Below are 18,090 nucleotides of genomic sequence, written 5' to 3' on the forward strand. Positions count from 1 at the left end.
CATTATATCCACCCTCAGTCGTCTCTTTTCCAAGCTGAACAGTCCCAGTCTTTTTAATCTCTCCTCATATGATAGCTGCTCCATACCCCTAATTAATTTTGCTGCCTTCTCTTTACTTTTTCCAATTCTAATATATCTTTTTGAGATGGTGCAACTAGAACTGCAAGCAGAATTCAAGATGGGAGCATATCATGGATTTATATAGTGGCATTATGATATTTTCTGTCTTATGTATCCATTTCCTAATGGTTCCTAATATTGTTAGGTTTTTTGGACTACTGCAGCATATTGAGCAGATGTTTTCAGATAACTATCTAGAATGATTTCAAGATCTCTTTCTTGAATGGTAACAGCTAGACCCCATCATTTTGCTGTGATTATGTTTTCCAATGTACATTATTTTGCATTTATCAATATTGAATTTCATTTGCCATTTTGTTGCCAAGGTAACCCGGTTTTGAGGTCTCCCCTCGTAACTTCGCAGTCTGCTTTGGACATATCTATCTTGAATAATTTTGTATCATCTGCAAACTTTGCTACCTCACTATTTACCCCTTTTTCCAGATCAATTGTGAATATGTTGAACAGCACAGATCCCAGTACAGATCCTTGGGGGACCCCGTCATTTACCTCTCTCCCCTGTGAAAACTGACCATTTATTCCTACCCTTTAACCAGTTACTGATCCATGAGGGGACAATCACTCATATTCATGGCTGCTTACTTTACTTAGGAGCCTTTGGTGAGTGATCTTGTCAAATTGTCTCATTTCATCATCTGTAACATGGGGATACTACTACTTCCATTCTTCCACCCTTTATCTGTCTCATTTATTTAGACTTTAAGCTCTCCAGGGAAGGGACTGTCTTTTACTAAGAACTTGTACCCTGAATCCAGTCTCAGCTGGACTCTCTAGGTGCTGCTGTAATACTAATTCTACTATTAGTAATAGGTTTATAAGCCAAGATGCTCATGCATCTGAGTAAGGTCCCAGAACCCAGTGTGGTCTATTAGTTTGTCATTACTACACATAGTATGCATTTGCAGAAGATTTGCAAATTAGGACACAGTGTCCCCATAACATTACTGAATTTGCGCTCTCAGTAAGAAGAAAACACCCAGACAAGAGGTAGCCTCTAATGTAGCTGAATCCCAGTCCATTTTAAGGGCTTTACAGACTGTAACTAACTCCTTAAATTGTACCTAGAAGTGAACCGGAAGCCAACACAGAGCACAGTTATAATGTGCTCTCACTGGTCTAACCTACTAAGGCAGCAGAAAGACTCATTCTGTACATTCAGTTTCATAGGATTGCCTAAAAGATTCATTTTGGTGCCTTAAATCTCCCCCCGTCTCCTAATTTTAAAACACGTACAGGCCATTTGATAATCCCCCTTGCATTCCCGTCCAGCCCCGAAAATATCCACTCCCTGTGATATTAGGGTAAAGGGGGTGTGGGACACTTCTCCTCACCTCATCCACTATCAGCACTGTGGTCTTCCTCTTTGGCCCTGGTGTGCTGAATAGCTTTGCCAACAGCTCTGCAGCATGGGTTGCTGTCACCTTCTGACCTGTCAGTAGCTGAATGAGATTAAACAGTACACAAGATTAATCAATCTGTAGTCCAATACCTAGGGGTCTAATTCTTAGTCTGTTTGACATCTGTCTACTGCACATCACCAAGTAGCTGAACACTACACACACACACAAAAGTTAACACAACAGAACTGGGCTCAGAAGCCCTCAAAAAGACAAATCGCTCTACCAAAAACTGGACATAAAGGAAAAGACGAGGAATCAGGAAAGACCTAGTTAAAAAGAAGGTTATAATGGTCACAGGTGACTTGTTCAAATAGAGAGATCTTGCAACAAACCCTTGAAGACTGTCTTAGAAATATATAAGCAGGCACACTTGAAGAGGGTTTCACAGAGACCCTGAAATAAGAAAGCCCTGCTGCCAGCCCAAATCAGCTGCAAGAATAACTTGTCTGACTCCAGCAATCTCAGGTCCATATTAAAGAATTTATATATAGCCAAAAAGACCTTGGACTGAATAATTTACTCTTCTGTTTAATCTTTCTCCAAGTTTACTTCTGAATTGATCTATAAAGCAAGCGGTAATAATGTAAACTGCTGTCCATATTATAACTTTTCCTCTGCAGCTGTTGAGGCTCATAGGAATCAGTGTGACCATTTCAGAATTACCTCACATACATACCAGTCAGATAGCCAACAAGTTCAGAGTCGTGCGGGTACAGGAAAACCAGGTAAACATGATTGTTAGGAAGGGGCATATAAAGTACGTTCTTCTCCCTTCCACACATTATAAGCTGGGGCACTACAAATTCCATGACTGCAGAATTCACCACTTACTGCAGAACTGTGCTCCAGAATATCAGCTTTCATTTTAAAAAATTGTTTCTAGGATTGAGGATTGCAAAGGTAACCTCGAAAACACAGAATGTAATCGATGCATTATTTTCTTCCTCAATCCGAAGACAGCCTGAAATAACAATTGAGAGGTGTGCACTCCCTTGGTTATCTGAATCAGGTCCCATGGACTCCATGATTCCACAGCTGTGGAATTTTGCATTTTCCCAAGATGCCATGGAATTCAGTATTTTTGCCACAGAATTTGCCATTTTGTTACAGCATGGGGCCTGAAGTTCTGTTTTCTTACTCCCTGATCTCTGCCAAAACCTGCTGGTAGCTGCCTGTTGCTTTCCTCACAAGGGAGAGTCAAATGGATTACAGTGCTTGTTCCCTGCACTGTTCCATGGAGCCATATAGCAGGAGGTCAGGGAACCAGAGCTGGACAAGTTCTCAGCCAGGGAAGTAGCTGGAACCAGAAGTGTATGTTGGCTGGCTGAGCTGCCTGGAGAGCAGTGCAGCAGTCAAGGCCTGGGGAACCAGACAGATGAGTAGTTTAAGTTGGCGACAAGCTCCCCTTGCCTGGAACCCAGGGGAGAGGAAGGATGTTCTAAGCTGGGATGCCTGCATAACATCACAAATGGTGAGGCTGACAGAAACCAGCCTTATGGAAAGCAGTGAAGATGCCCTATTGTCAAAACTAATCATTGTTGAAAATAATCCTTGACCAATTTTACATCAGTGAGCATTTTCTACAATGATCCATAGTTGTGTGTGTTTTTGCCAGAGTTGGGAGGATCGATATCATATGGCAAAAAAGTACCTTGGAACTGAGAGGTGCTTGCCATGGAACTTGGTTTCATTGTGCTGCAGAGCAGTGGGCCATGGCTACAGCAGCCATTTTCTGCACTCCTCTCACCACTGCCTTACACCTGCACACTTCCCCCACAACAAATACCTCTCTTACATTAGTATAGAAACATTTGTAGCTCAGCCAATACCACCAGCCCCAGGGCAAATGCAACCTTGAACTTTAATTAGGAACAGGAATCTTGCAAGAGAAGGAACTGATGTTTCAGAAAACTTGTAATGGAATACAGAATCTTTCATTTCTAGGTCACTGGTTTGACAGCCTAGATTGGCAGAGGCCATGACTTGTTACCATTGATGGCTATTTAGTGGTCTCAGTCCAGTTCCTAGAAGACTGGTGTCCACACAATAAAATACTTTCCCTCTCAACTGGCAGCATTCGTGGCAGCTTCAGGAGAGATACTAAGGATTAACATGTCAGGGAGATTGAAAATACTGTATGATCCACAGAGGCAGTTCCTCTTCGTCAGGGCTGAAGCATGGTGGCAATCAGGTCTGTCACCCTTTAGGTAACTATTCTGTTGCTAAAGTGGCCTCTCGTATTGTCAGCTCAGCAACTTTCAGACGCACAGGCAAGCATGCACAAAGAGTTATGGGGAGGAAAAAATCAGGAATCTACTTTGTAATTTTTTTAAAGGAACTGATGTTATAAAACCGGATTTCCTTGGTGCTGCTGCCTTGGTGAAGTTCAATACATCAAAGTACTCAAGGAACAATCTCTCCAGCCTTAATAGCAGGAATCTCCAAAATGAGATCACTTTACAAACCTGTCCTAGGAGAAAAGCATGCTGTTCCTTGAGAGGACTGCTGGGATGTGTTAGTTAGAGTTATGGCTCACATAGGGCTGGGCATAGGGATCTGAGAAAGAAAAGTGACCGGAGTTCAATTTCCCTTCATATCAGGGATATGTCAGAGAGGCCTTGCTCACCTGTAATATTTGCACATAAGCCTGGTGAGGGTCAGTCAGCTTCATGCCATTGATTTCTATGAACTGGAAGGATGGTAGCTCATCATTTTCTGCTGCTTGTTGGAGACAACGAATTACTTCGTGAACAGTTGCTGTTTTGCCTGTTCCAGGAACCCCAGAAATGTACATACACCTGAAACAGGAGAGGATCCATTCATGATCCCAGTGATTTGCACACAGGACTGGGAACTCCCAAATTCTAAACCCATCTTTGAAAATGACTCCTTTCGGTTGCCTTGGGCAAGTCCCTAAACTTCAGCTTTTCTATCTGCACATTGGGGATAACATTTGCCTGCCTAACAGCAGGGTCATAAAGATTATATGATGAGTTATAACTATTTCTATAGAACAGGCAAAAAAAATTATCTAGTCAATTTCGGATGTGCTGGGAAAGATATCTCAGTCTTTAGTTAAAATCTGAGTAAGCAGAAAGACTGCAGGAGAGTTTTTTTTATCAAGTAGAGCCAAAAGCAAAACGCTGCTAGGATTGTATGAATTTCAACAAACTGGGAATAACTTTGTTCAGAAAGATTAGATGCCACACTACTGCTGCTCTTCTGCCACAGACAAACATGATCTGGGTGGTTTACTGCCCCCTTTCCTTTCCCAAATTGCATTTCAAAGTGGAATAAATTTTCTCTCTATTTACCCAAACAGCCTGCTGAAGTGCGAATAGCTGCTTCTGACCAACCCCCGAACTGTATACAGAAGTAGGCTATGAGACAACTCACCCTCCTGTTCCATCAATAAGTTTGCTTTCTACAAAATTATAGATATCCTGGAACTCCTCTTCTCGGCAAGGCAAGGAACCTGGGATGGTGGAAACGTGCAGCCTTTGATTGAAACCAAAAAGAAAACACACTAGTCAAGATTTTAGAGTTTTCAAAGCTCCAACTTGCAGAAAGGCAAGTGGGAAGAAACCCCCTCTTCCTACACACACACACACAAATACATATAGATACATTGAATTTGCCTTAACTGTAAGAGTGCTTGGTTTATTTTTTGTTTTAAAAGGAACCTTAAGTCTTAAAGTCTTTTAGAAAAAGTGACCTTAACCTAGCCTTCACATATGTTCTCCAAAAACTTCCAGATAACCACATGCTCTGATCTTCGCAAGCAAACAGCACGGATGTGCAAAAGTCAAGAAGATTCATCTACTGCTTGCCCAGACAAAATTACAAAGATCATAAAAAGGAAGAATGAAGGAATAGGGGAACCTGATAACAGGAAGTATTGGGGGTGAGACAGTCAAGTAAAGGGAAGGAGTTGAGAGAAAGACACAGCCAATCCTATAAGCATTTATTTCAATGGAGCATGTAGGACTCAAACCAGTAACTAGTGTTTTTTTCACTAATGGGAGCCAGTGTGTAAGTGCCCTGCAGAAGCTCGGAGAAACCCATTAATTCTCTAGCATTGTGCAGAGTAAAATAAATATTGCTACCAATTTCTGTAGCTCAGGGATCTTCGTAATTAATATTGTTGAGAAGCAAAAAGGAAAATGTTGGAGGAAAATTTACATATCCAGAAACCTAAACTTAGGGCTAATCTACACTGGCAGCACTTTAACGTGCCTTGTGTGGTTGCGGCGCAGCGCTGGGAGAAACCACCTCAACGAGGGGCGCGGCTCCCAGCGCTGGGGCACTGTTTACACTGGCGCTTTACAGTGCTGCAACTTGCTGCACTCAGGGAGGTGTTTTTTCACACCCCTGAGTGAGAAAGTTGCAGCGCTGTTAATTGCCAGTATTGATAAGCTCTTAGTATGCATAGACCAGTCTAAATGTTTTTAATCCTGAAGAGTATTCCTGCCCTTAGTCTCTGAACCAAGGATGCTTCTGCTATTGCCAGTTCTTGAGGAAACCCTTAGCTTGCAAATAGCATTTGTGCCTTTACCCCATATGAAAAGCAAAGGTGGCATTTCCTCAGTGTTACCCCCTGTTCCTCATTTCTCTGTTGAGGAAACAGGATAATCCCTCTGCTACACTTTACCTTAATCGGGCCTCTTCTAGCACATTGGCTGGTTTCTCTGTTGCTTGGTTTCGAATGGGAATTCTGGGAGTAGCATTTCGGGGCGTCTTGGGGGTTCTTGGCTCAGGCTGCAGAGAAAAGTCAAAATCCTCAAACACTAGAAGTAGGTTCTGCATAGTATTAGACGTATTTATATTAGAGACCATCTCCTGTCTACATTTGCAAAAGATTGTTTATGCTCAAAGATCATTTGAGGATTTCAGGGTGCGAAAGTGAGGCGAGAGCTGGACTTTATTAAGGATATTTGACAGAGATTTAGACATAACATTTAGGCTTTTTTTTTTTTTTTTTTTTTTTTATTTAAAGGGGGATATTTGAAACCCCCAATAAAAAAAATCCCATGAAACTTTTAAGCATCTGATGAGTTTTTAAATTTAAACAATCCCCCTTGTGGTACTGTAAAACCACAAGAACCAGAGAGACTGAATAGGCAGTGACTCTCCTGTCTAATTTCAGTGTCCAACTGAAAAACAAAGCAAACAAGCAGCACCTCAATTATTTGTATTACCATAGTGCCTAGAAGAACCAGTAACCAATCAGGACCCCACTGTTAGGCACTGTATAAACACAGAAGAACATCAATGGTGACATAAATAGATTTAAATAGTTTCAGTTTTAATAGTTTAAGGTGGGATTCTTCAACTATTCTGTACATCACTTTTTCAAAGAAAGATACTTTCATGGACCATCTCCCTACTCAACATCTCAATTCCTTCTCACCCCTTGGGTCTCAAGTTTTTTCTATTCTATCTACCATCAGCCAGGGACCTGTGTCCTGATCAACAATTTGAGAAACACTGATTTCAGGCGTTAGTAACAAAGGACTTCATTTCTATTTTGTTTCAGGAAGGAGAGGCGTAATCCATAAGATAGGATAACATGCACATCTATAACTTATCTTTCACCTCCAGTCCAAAACAACATTTCCTCCCCTAAGGCTGGCCTCTTCTGATTTATAGTGGCACAACATACATCATTCAGCAGGTATCTTATTTCGCACACTGACCCACCTTGCTCCAGATGCTTTGTTCACCTTGGTACACATGCATGAAACACTCAGCTGAAACAAATGGCTTAGTTAGAACTAACAAAACCCAGAGCAAACGTTTTTCAGGCCAATGGCCTCCAGGAATCTTACAGTTTTTCTGGGGGTCTTAGCAGGGGTGATATCAGAGGGTTTCCTCAAAGATTTTGGGGTGCTTAGTGTGGTGCTTGATCTCATTTTCCTTTTGGGTGTACAGGGCACCATGCTCTCTTCTTCCTCACTGCTACTGGAATCAGAGCAGTCTGTGCTAGGCAGGTAGTCATCTTCCCGATCCTGCTCAGATATATTTAAAAAACTAAAAAAGAAAAACAGACTGAGGATTTGGAAAAACCAAACAAGGAATATCTAATGACTGTTTAAAAACAGCAGCACAACATTTCAGTCACCTGGGAATAATTATTTAATAAGAGGTTTTGTGTTGTTGTTTTGTTTCTCTAATTATCATGGTAATGAGCAGGCAAAGTTTTTGTACCTGCCCTTGTAAATTTTCCATGGCCATTACGCTAGGCTGGTTTAAGAAAAGTCAGTTTACTGATCATCAAGGGTAAGTATTGTGTTATTAAGTCCTGCATACTGTATACTCATGTTTGTTGCTCTGGAGCTGCAGTTGAACTTCTTGCTATTACCACTCTGCTTCTGGATGCTCAAGTGTCAGTATTTAAAGACTTGTAATAGTGTTAACATCATCTGGGTTGTTTCTGTTGTCAGTATCTGGGACAGAACTCTGTATACACTACAGAGTAGCTTGCTACTACTGGTCATAGGTACCCAAACAAGTGGGCAATAAACAGACTCGGTCATGGCCCACAGAGAGCCTACTTCCGATTCACCAGACCCAGTGTTTGACAATCTTAGAGGAGAGATCTATTCACTAGTGAAGGCATCCATTGGCTAACATTAATAGTGGTCGTCTGACTGCCCCATATGGATGGCAGTTCTACAGTACTAATTAATGTGAAGCACTTGCATCTGTGTTCTTTATTGCTCCTTTGATGATGTATAAAGACAGCCTCCTCTCCCTTCCAGTTTATTTTTAACCTTAGAAAGACCGTATTCACTCCAGATGCCTCAAGCAGAGTTTTTACACCAACATGCAAAAAGTGACCTCACAAAGCCCATTAGGGACCGCTATTATCATTTTACATGGACAGTGTTCAAATATTACGGTGATGGGCTGCAATATAAAATCTTTGTGTTTATTTGCAAGTTAAAGCAGAAGATACAGTCCACACCATATTTATTTTATCTGTATATTAAAAGGCAAACTGTAAAGAAAAATTTAGTTTGTGCCCTTCCTACTCCTCTTTTCTGATGTGTGAAGACGACACCTCACTATTTTCAAATACATATATTCACGGGTTTTTTTTCCTATTGCTAATATCAGGATCATCAGGTTCTTGCTCCTCTCAGGACAGCTAATGTAAGGCCAGTCTGCACTACATCACTTAACTATGATTTTGTAACCACTTAATGGCACCACCAACTGTTCACACAGCAGAGGTCTTGCTATCGCAACTGTGTACATCCAAACCTACTATGCTGTCTAACCCTTAATTCACTGGATTCTGGGAAAATAGTGCATGATGGATGCACATATAGAGCAGCAGCATCTGCATATGGGGCAGGGCACTAGATGGGGGGAAGGAGGAGGACTTGTCCAACTGGGTACACAGGCACAGAGAGTGCTGTTTGAACCGCAAAAAAACAAAAAAACCAAAAAAAACCCCACCATGCTGAACTGATAGTGCTCTGGGGGTGAACACTGTTAGTCCTCAATTACTAAATGAGTTCTTTATATAAAATGTGAACATAAACCTATTTAGAGACCACTGGCCTGGTAACTACCAGGTTACAAACTAAACTAAAAGTTGCACCATGGATAGGACCTTGGACTCAAGACCCCTCTCCCACTCAGATGAGAACTAGAAAAACTGTCACTCAGGCTTCAGCCATTGGTGATGTCACCATTTCACCTCACCTCTCCAAGAATCCACCAGCAAGAAGAGTGGAAACATCAAATCCCAATTATCAAGTAAAACAATATGCAGAAAGCATTTTGGGGAAAAAACGAGTCTGTCTTAATACATCATAGAACAACAGTAATGGGTACAAACAATGTTTCTATCTTTCAGTTTACTTTAATTGAAGGATGAAAGTATTTGCTTTAATTTGCAAATGCAGTAGAAGGATTTTGGATTGTTTTCTTGCAAACAATTTGCCTAGCAATCACACAAAGTATTTCCTTGCATGAATGAGATTCATTTGACTTGCATTTCAACATTAGACTAGGTGAATGCCCACGGCTGCAAGCCACCAATGGCAATCTGACTCAGACACAATGGAGAAAACTTACTGGAGTTGCTCTGCAATGCGAGCAGTAGTCTTCTGCACACATTTCCTATGAGAACGTGGGATCACCACTGGACTCCTGGTCTTCAGCTCTTGCTCTTCAGCTAAACTAGAGAAAGAACAAAGTTATTTGTATCTAGTCTTTATGTCAAGTGACCCAAAAATCACTGTTGGAATAAGTGAACATAAGACATGTGAACATCATTTGAATATCAGGATTTACTTTGTGTCGCTTTTAGAATTGCTCTTAGAAGTAGCTGCTTGTTTGGTTGTTTTTCTGGATTCCCTGGCTCTCTCCTCAGTTTCCTCTTCTTCATTTCTACCGTTCAAATGCCTGATGAAAAAAGGGACATCTACCTATAGCATTACAAATACAACTTGCCCATTAGATGATGGGCCATATTGAGATGAATCGCTCGCTTTAATTCATTGCAGATACCTCTTTATTCTTTTAGATTTCTTAATTCCACTACATTGCAGACTCTGAGTGTACAACACTGGAAACATTTAACAGCACACCAACACTGTGTGACGAAGAAACTTTAGATCACAATTCCATCAAATGTTTGCTCCATATTAACACTTCTTTAAAGAAAAATGTGTCCCTTTTTTATGATGTACAATTTAAAGAAGGCCTGAATTTTTTCCTGTTTGTTGTGATTTTTAGCGATTATGCTGATAATTAAATTTGCTCAGTATATTTTCTAAGATTTGTGTGTGGCAATTTCCTTTTCTTTTTTTTTTTTAAATTTGCCACAAACATGAATAGATTAGCACAAAGTCTGGAGAAGGACTCGTATGACAAATTTTATGAGGCCCAATATAGCTTGGCTACCTTTGAGCAGATCTATATACATGTATAGCTTACACACATGGGGTGATATTAGAGCTGTGTGGTGTATATGCATCAAGTGAAGGGAAATTGATGAGGAGAGGAAGAGGCTTTTGTCTATGATGGCAGTGTTTAGACTTGTTAGGGTTAACATGACTAGACCACCTCCCCTTTCTGCATCCCCATCATATCTGCCCTGGACCCCTACATTTCTCACTAACATCTTGACCTGTGTAGCCCACAACCCCATTTTCCAAACCCCTTACATTCCTCCCCCTCCATGTACCCTTTGCTTTGGAAGCTCCTCCATAACCCAGGTCCATGGAGTCTCTTGTAATTATTAAAGCTTTTCTATGTCCGTAGCAGGCAAAGCATTTGAGCATATTTTGGGATTTCACAGACTTTGTCAGTACTCTCCTACGATCAGAAAATTGTTCAAAGTGGGATTTAAAATTTAAAATCCCACTTTGAACAATTTTCTGATCGTAGGAGAGTACTGACAAAGTCTGTGAAATCTAAAATATGGTAGAGCTTTCCCCACTACTCCAAGCAGATAGAGGAAATAGCAACCAATTTTGAAAAGAAAAGAAAAGCTACAAAGTCTTCCCAAAATCCCAGTATTAAAAGTGTTAGGTTGAAAATAAGCATTTTTGGAAGTGCACTGAATACTGAGTTACCACCACTCATATCCAATATTTCATCTCCCACAGTGTGCTTTTTTTTGCATTCCCCCAATTTGCTGTAAAAGAAAGTGAAGTGAACATCTACTGTTAACCAGGGACATCTTTGCAGGAAGCATCTGCTCTTTCCTGCAGGATCTTTGATAATATCTTGCTTCAAGAGAATGATTTTAAAAAAGGGGAAACAAGATACAAAGAAGAGGGGTGCCAGTCAAAGATGCATTAGAACAATGCTGCCACTTACCATGTGTCATCATCTTTCCCATCAAGATTCTTGGCTTTCAGGCTGGAAGCTTGGCTCCTTCTGTAGGGAGCTATCCTTACTGTTTCAGCTAGCTTAGACCAGTCTCCCCTGATAGTCAGTGGTGAGTCTGACTCACCATTGGTGCGAGATATTTTTGGAGGTGAGCCCAAAATCTCAGTGAATGTCACCTTTCTCTTGGTAGCTGATGGTTCCAGGGGCTCTAAAGCATCACAGTCATCACCCAAGAGTTCTAAAACATCGCATCCTGTGAGTTTGTTTCTAGATTTCGTAGGACCTAAAAACCAACACCATGATAAAAGGTCATAAAGTTTTAATATGACTGATTTGGTTAACTCTTAGCTGCCAAGCCACTCATGACATAGAATCTAACTGCTGTTTAGGGTTACATGATGGAGGATGAATAATTGAACTATTTAATTGGAAAAAAGTTTCCTTTGTGAGATAGAACACAGATTTAGGGTCTGAATTTTCAAGCCCCAAATTCCCCCTCTCCCAAGCATAAGCTCATCTGAGCGCTAGTTTGCATGTGAACATCCAGATATATGTGTATTCTTGATTGCACACATACATAGCTAACCAGTCTCTTATCTAGCCAGGCCATAATGCAAAGTAGCCACCTAAATGTATGCTTAACCAGTAGACTGGAATAATCTGGCCCTCGGTGTCTACTGAAGTACCTACTCTACTCTTCATAACAGAAGACAGACATCAGAGCAGGGACATTACCAACAACGTGTATGTGCTGGTTGATCCATTGCCCCACACTGCCGCTTGACAGATGATGTACATATTTTACAATCACCAACATAGCAGGAGCATTGCATGATTTACAGCAACCTCAAACCAGTACCTTTGAAATTAAAGGGATCTATCTCTTAGTACTCCTACAGACAGTTTATCATCCCCTTTAAATAATGGCCCTAATTTACAAAGGTCATTAAAACAAAAATACTATAATTACCAGACCAATTAATTTTCTCTGCACTTTTGTTTTGCAACTTCTGTATTGAAAAGCAACTAGAGCTTTATAATTCTATCCAAACCTATATAATTCCTGAGCCAAAGCATTCTTCTGCTCTTGAAAAGTGACATGAAAATTGCACCTTCTTAGTTAGCAGATTTGTCCCCCCACACGTGAACTGAGACATCCTATTTGCTACAGTAATTAAAATATGTTTTTACTGCTGCTTATTTGTTATCCATGCATAGCCCACACAGCTAAGAGAGGAGGGAGCTGAATTTAATTCCTTCCTGTGCAAACAAAACTGCTTATAAAAGTTTATTAAAGTTATAAAACTGTTTACCAACTATTTGAACTTCTGCAAATCTATGCAAGACTCCAGGGAATGCACAAGGACATTACTAAGGACAAAAGCTGGCCTACAGAACTTTTATCATTGGTAATGATATGAGAGAAGGAAAGAACCCAGCTTGACTCAGATCCCAGACTGAGTTTCCAGGACTGCCAGTTGGAAATAAGTTTTGCTTGTAAATTGAGCACATTTGATATAGAATCATTGAGACACAAACATGGAATCCCACAATAGACAACCACACTAACTTCAGCACTGGCTAATCCTTCTCCACTTAAGAGAAATTTTTGCTAATACTTCCTAACTAAGCAGCAGTCACTGAAATTTATTATTAAATGGATTCCCCGGGCGACATCCCATTAAAGCACATGGATCAAATTGGGCTGATTTCTGGCAGCTTGGCAAACCAGCACTTTTCTGTCACACATGGATTTTGTGCTGCAATATATCATCTTTTATTTAAAACACAGATTACATCTCTAGCCCCATTGTTGCAAATTTAACTATTATTACATGAACAGAATGCAACGGCTGAGCCTTTGGACTACCTGAAATAGCAGCAACATGCAAGATAAACAGATAACTTTTGTACCTCTGTGGGGCATTAACTCTGAAGCCTAAAGAGGCTAGTTTAAGTGTCAATGTTTACTATTTCACTGATCAAAGAAAGAAGAGGGACAATCATTCCAAAGATCTCCCCAATGTATTGAATACAGTCCCCGGTGGTGGGCTTAGGGTGAGGGTGGAGTAGGGAAGTGTGCTATTACTTCTTCCTCCTTCAATTCGACCCCTGAGAGTGGCCCGCCAATTGTGTTAATCATATCTAAGTGGCTGGGTCACATGTAGGGACTGAAGCCAGGGTCTCTGTATCCAAGGGGTAGTCTACACTACCCGCCCGGATCGGCGGGTTGAAATCGATCTCTCGGGGATTGATTTATCGTGTCTCATGTAGATGGATAAATCGATCCCCGAATCGACGCGCGTACTCCCACCTCGTCAGGAGGAGTAAGCGCCGTCGACGGGGGAGCCGCGGCGGTCGATTTGCCGCCGTCCTCACAGCCGGGTAAGTCGAATAGGATACGTCGAATTCAGCTACGCTATTCGCGTAGCTGAATTTGCGTATCTTAAATCGATTCCCCCACCCCCAGTGTAGACCTAGCCCAAGAGAACAAACCTCTACTGCTTCAGTTAAAGATCCAGGTCCATTAACTTAGAGGTGGTAGCAGTCTTCAACCACTGCACATGGTCTAGAAGCTAAATGGGGACAAAGAGCCATATTGCATTCGCACGGGTTACATCTACTAGAAAACCAGACTATCTTTTCGGATTATTTATTTTCTTCTTTATGTGATATCCTTTTCCCAATGATAACCTCCTTCAGTGCAAAACTCCCAGCAGTATTTACTCAGCAAATCGGTCATGACAGACAGTAATAAAGATCTCCAATACACCTGAGCTCAAAAGGCCAGCTACTAAGAGGAAGATGATCAATAGTCAACTGCATAGGAAGGGGTAGCCATCCTCAATGTGCTGATCCCAAGCTGGTCAGCTTCTTATATCCGTTCTTATGACATATACAGTGGCTGGATCAGCTGTGAAGCAGGGAGAGATGGGATTCTTGCTCTTGATGGTGCTACTACCCAAAACAAGAACCCACTTGCTGAAAGACTGTACTTCCTACAAGCCGCATTTACCACATTCCCAAGTGAGAAGACCTGGCAGTGAGATCACAGCAGCTAGAGGAAGGCCAGGCCCGCAGGAGTTACTCAGAGAGCTGCCTATGCTGTACTATGGATAAACATAAGACTTCAGTCTCCAGGTCCAGCAACTCTGCTATTAGGTTTACTACTAGTTGCCAAATTACTAATAAAACCAAAAGTATTGCATTGGATAAAGTATTGCTGTGTACATACTGTTTAGCTGTAACTTCTTCCTTGCTCCTGGGGTGTTAATGCCATTTGCCACCCTTTGGGAATGTCTCTCCTTAGACAGGGAGGACTTGGAAGCAGAGTGTCTTGATTCTATTTCCATCTGAACGTTCTTGGTTTTCACGGTACTCCGAGTGACTCTGTCAGTCTCTGCTTTCAAGGAGCAAATGAAGTCTGAAGTCTGGCAATCAGTTAAAGGGCTTGGGCTGCCAACCCTTTTATTTTTCTCAGCTTCTTTCAGCTCAGACAATGAGCCAGGGGACAGAGGCTTAAAGCATTTCCCATCCCAAGATTCCTTTACAAAGAATATCTGTTTTCCGTTTGACCTAACAGGCACCGCTTCCTTGGGGGCCAAAGGTATCACCTATAAATGGAGAAAAATATCAAGTCACCCTTTAGCATCTGCTATTTACTTAGTACTTTGTTATTTTTCCTAATCATGTATCTTAACATTTTATCCCATGACTGTGCTATTGGGACACCTGTGATGAAGGATTATAGAGGACACTGTTAGACCATATTAAGTATTCTACTCCTGGGGGAATTCTGCACCAAAAAAAAAAAAAAAAATTCTGCACACAATATCTGAAAATTCTGCACATTTTATTTGTCAAAACAACATAATATAATCATGCCAGTTTCAATTGTTTTGGTAATTTATTTCAAAATATCTGTCAACAAGTATGTCTAACAATACAGAGCAAAAAAAAGATTCTGGCAATTTTTTTTTTTTTTTGACAGATTCCTTTCTAGGCATATCAATACAGAACGTTGAGTAATTTATTTAAACTACAGTACAGAACTGTATTTCCTGCACTTGTCAGAAGCAATGCATAGGCTTGGGTGAGTCAGGGGTTACGGAGGAGCTGAGGGAGATGGAAGGAGCCTAGGAGTGGAGGATGTTGAGTGGAGTGGGTGAAAGTGTTTTTTTCTTTTTGGGGGAAGGGGAGGGAAAGAGCGGGGGGGGGGGGGGGGGAGGAGAAGAGATTCTTAGGGAGTTGGGAAACCTCCCCCATGCAGACCCTGGCTGACCCCAAGCCACTCCATTCAGTCAGGCACATCTGCCCCCTCCCCTCCAATCCCTATGGGTCTCTGCAGCCCCCCTCCCCCATGCTCAACGCTGTCATCCTACTAGCTCCTGAGCCTATGCCCCAGACTGTCCCCCCCGTTAACCATTCTGAACCCCAGTCTGTGCCCCCCCCCCCCACACACACACACTGTTCTAACCTGGCTCCGCAGACAGGGTGCTGTGATGAACTTCTGCTCCTGGGGGAATTCTGCAGCACTGGACATAGAATTCCTCCACCCACCCTCCCCCAGAAAATGCATTCTGCCCCAGAAGTGCTGCAGTTCTGCCTTTTGCCCACCAGAGGCTGCTGTGGCACCAGAAAAGCCAGCTGCATGAACACAGCTAGCTGTTCTTGCACCACACTGGTCTCTGGTGGCCAAAAGGCAGCACTTCTTAGGCAAAATGCATTTTTGGGGGGCAAATATAAAATTATGTGGGACAGAGGAATTCTGTGTGTCCGCAGATGCGCAGAATTCCCCCAGGAGTATAAGTATTAATGATGCCCAACATCCCTACAGAGCTGCATTAAGAATTCAAATAGGTTTCATGGGGGAAAATAAGTGTTTCCACTCTTGCTTTAGGCTTTCCAAAGTTCTTCCACCTCCTCCTTTCCTGTATGCAGAGCATGCCCTGGGTACACACCTTGACGTTTTTAATGATGGTCTCCACATTTATGTCAGTGTCATATCCAGGAGCTTTATCCAAAAATATCTCCTGGGGAGAAACCTCTCTTTGCAGCAGTTTTCGTTTATTGAGTGGTAGCTCTGTAATACGAGAGAACCACTGAACAACTGCATGCTTTTCTTGAGAGCCTACAACAGAGGGAAACAGGGAAAAACTGAGTCAGCATTCAAAACTCTAGTTTTAGTTATAGCATTATTATTCATTATTTGTATTATAGCAGGCCAAAAGGCTCCAACTGAGATCAAAGCCAGATTGTGTTAGGCACTGTACATACACATAGTAAGAAAGAGCCTTCTATTCCTAAGCATGTAGTCTAAGTAGGCCAGACACACAGAGGGAGAAAGAAAGTACTATTATCCTCATTTTCCAGACTGGAAATTGAGGCACATGGAAATCAATTAACTTGCACAAGATCATACAGGGAGTCTTTGGCAGAGATAGGAATTGAATCCAGACTGCCTTGCTGAAGTCCCAGCCCAGTGTCTTAACTCCAAGATCATCCTTCCTCTCAATTACTATACAAAAGTACTTAAAACTATAATAGAAAGATTATGAAAATCTTACCTCCACAAAATTGTCTTAATATGTAATCAATACCAGGTCACATGATAGATGATGAAGAGGTTATTTGCTAGGGATGTGATGTAAAGACCATAGCAGGATGTATAAGTTTGTGTTATGAAACAATTTTGCATCAGTAACTATGCAATTATATCACAAGCTAATGATAAGGGTAATTTAAATGTTTGAAGTTATTAAGAAGCAGCTCAGTTCCCTTGTACCATCCCTCAGTCACCAGTTCAAGCACCTTCCAAGTCTGCAGCAAATTAAAACCCCAAAATGATGTTTTGATGGCCTCTATTAAATGAGCTGATTGTCTCAATTCAGTTTTGAGTGGACCTGTGTCCACATCACAAAACAAACTAATAGTACACAATGGAGAGATCAAGGAAAATGGATTAGACCCTCTGATCGTAGAGATGGTTTTAGAAGAACAGACTTGAAGCAATTTATTGGGTGAGATTGCTTGCATTGCAGCCTCTTATGCTGTACCAGATTCTAGGGAAGATTATAGTACTTCAGTCTCCAGGGCCACTGAGCTGGGACTTTTCAACAGCACCAAAATCATTTTCAAAACAAAAAAAACAATATGTTTTACCTATGATGGTTAAAACATGCTCAAATATCCAATGCATTAGAAATCCAAGACAATTCAAAACCTACTTGGTCTTATTAGTGCTACAATAATCTAGCATCCCATATATTGAGTTTGTCACCACTGTAGAAATTGAAGGGAAAAACATTGTCATATTGAAACACAGAGAGAAATACTTGCTCTTACCATCTTCATATAGTTTCAGGAGTTTTGCCACAAAAGGTTGATCCGCATTCTCCCCTTCTACTAAAACAAATTCTCCAAGTTGTATACACATTTCTGTTAGACTTCTTTCTGATTTAATCGAGATCCCCCTAGAAAATGGAGGCACATATAGATTAAAGAATATGAAATGAATTTGTTACAGATCAGAGACTGTCAGGTTAACAGTCAGATAGATTTGGGTCTTTTCCCTCCCTATTGCCAGATCTCCTTGCAAAGTCCATGCATATGTCTCCTCCTCAAATGCTTCAATTCTCTTCACCCATAATAGCAACTAACGTCGGTAGGTCAGAATACATGAGTAACCTGACAGCCA

The 18,090-nt window shown here is 41.3% G+C and overlaps 1 protein-coding gene across 1 annotated transcript in view; it reads right to left on the reverse strand.

The window, feature by feature from the left end:
• ORC1 (origin recognition complex subunit 1) overlaps positions 1-18,090 on the reverse strand; it is a 31,065-nt gene that overhangs the window by 7,200 nt on the left and 5,775 nt on the right. The window contains exons 2-12 of the mRNA XM_065409794.1: positions 17,739-17,866; positions 16,355-16,524; positions 14,629-15,007; positions 11,382-11,676; positions 9,849-9,959; positions 9,630-9,734; positions 7,370-7,571; positions 6,193-6,299; positions 4,938-5,039; positions 4,168-4,339; positions 1,473-1,580 (exon numbers count right to left, since the gene is read on the reverse strand). Of these exons, the coding sequence (XP_065265866.1) occupies positions 1,473-1,580; positions 4,168-4,339; positions 4,938-5,039; positions 6,193-6,299; positions 7,370-7,571; positions 9,630-9,734; positions 9,849-9,959; positions 11,382-11,676; positions 14,629-15,007; positions 16,355-16,524; positions 17,739-17,866 (1,879 nt within the window). The remainder of the gene's footprint in view (positions 1-1,472; positions 1,581-4,167; positions 4,340-4,937; positions 5,040-6,192; positions 6,300-7,369; positions 7,572-9,629; positions 9,735-9,848; positions 9,960-11,381; positions 11,677-14,628; positions 15,008-16,354; positions 16,525-17,738; positions 17,867-18,090) is intronic.

Source organism: Emys orbicularis, chromosome 8 (genome assembly GCF_028017835.1).
Source record: "Emys orbicularis isolate rEmyOrb1 chromosome 8, rEmyOrb1.hap1, whole genome shotgun sequence".
In the NCBI taxonomy this organism is placed as follows: Eukaryota; Metazoa; Chordata; order Testudines; family Emydidae; genus Emys; species Emys orbicularis.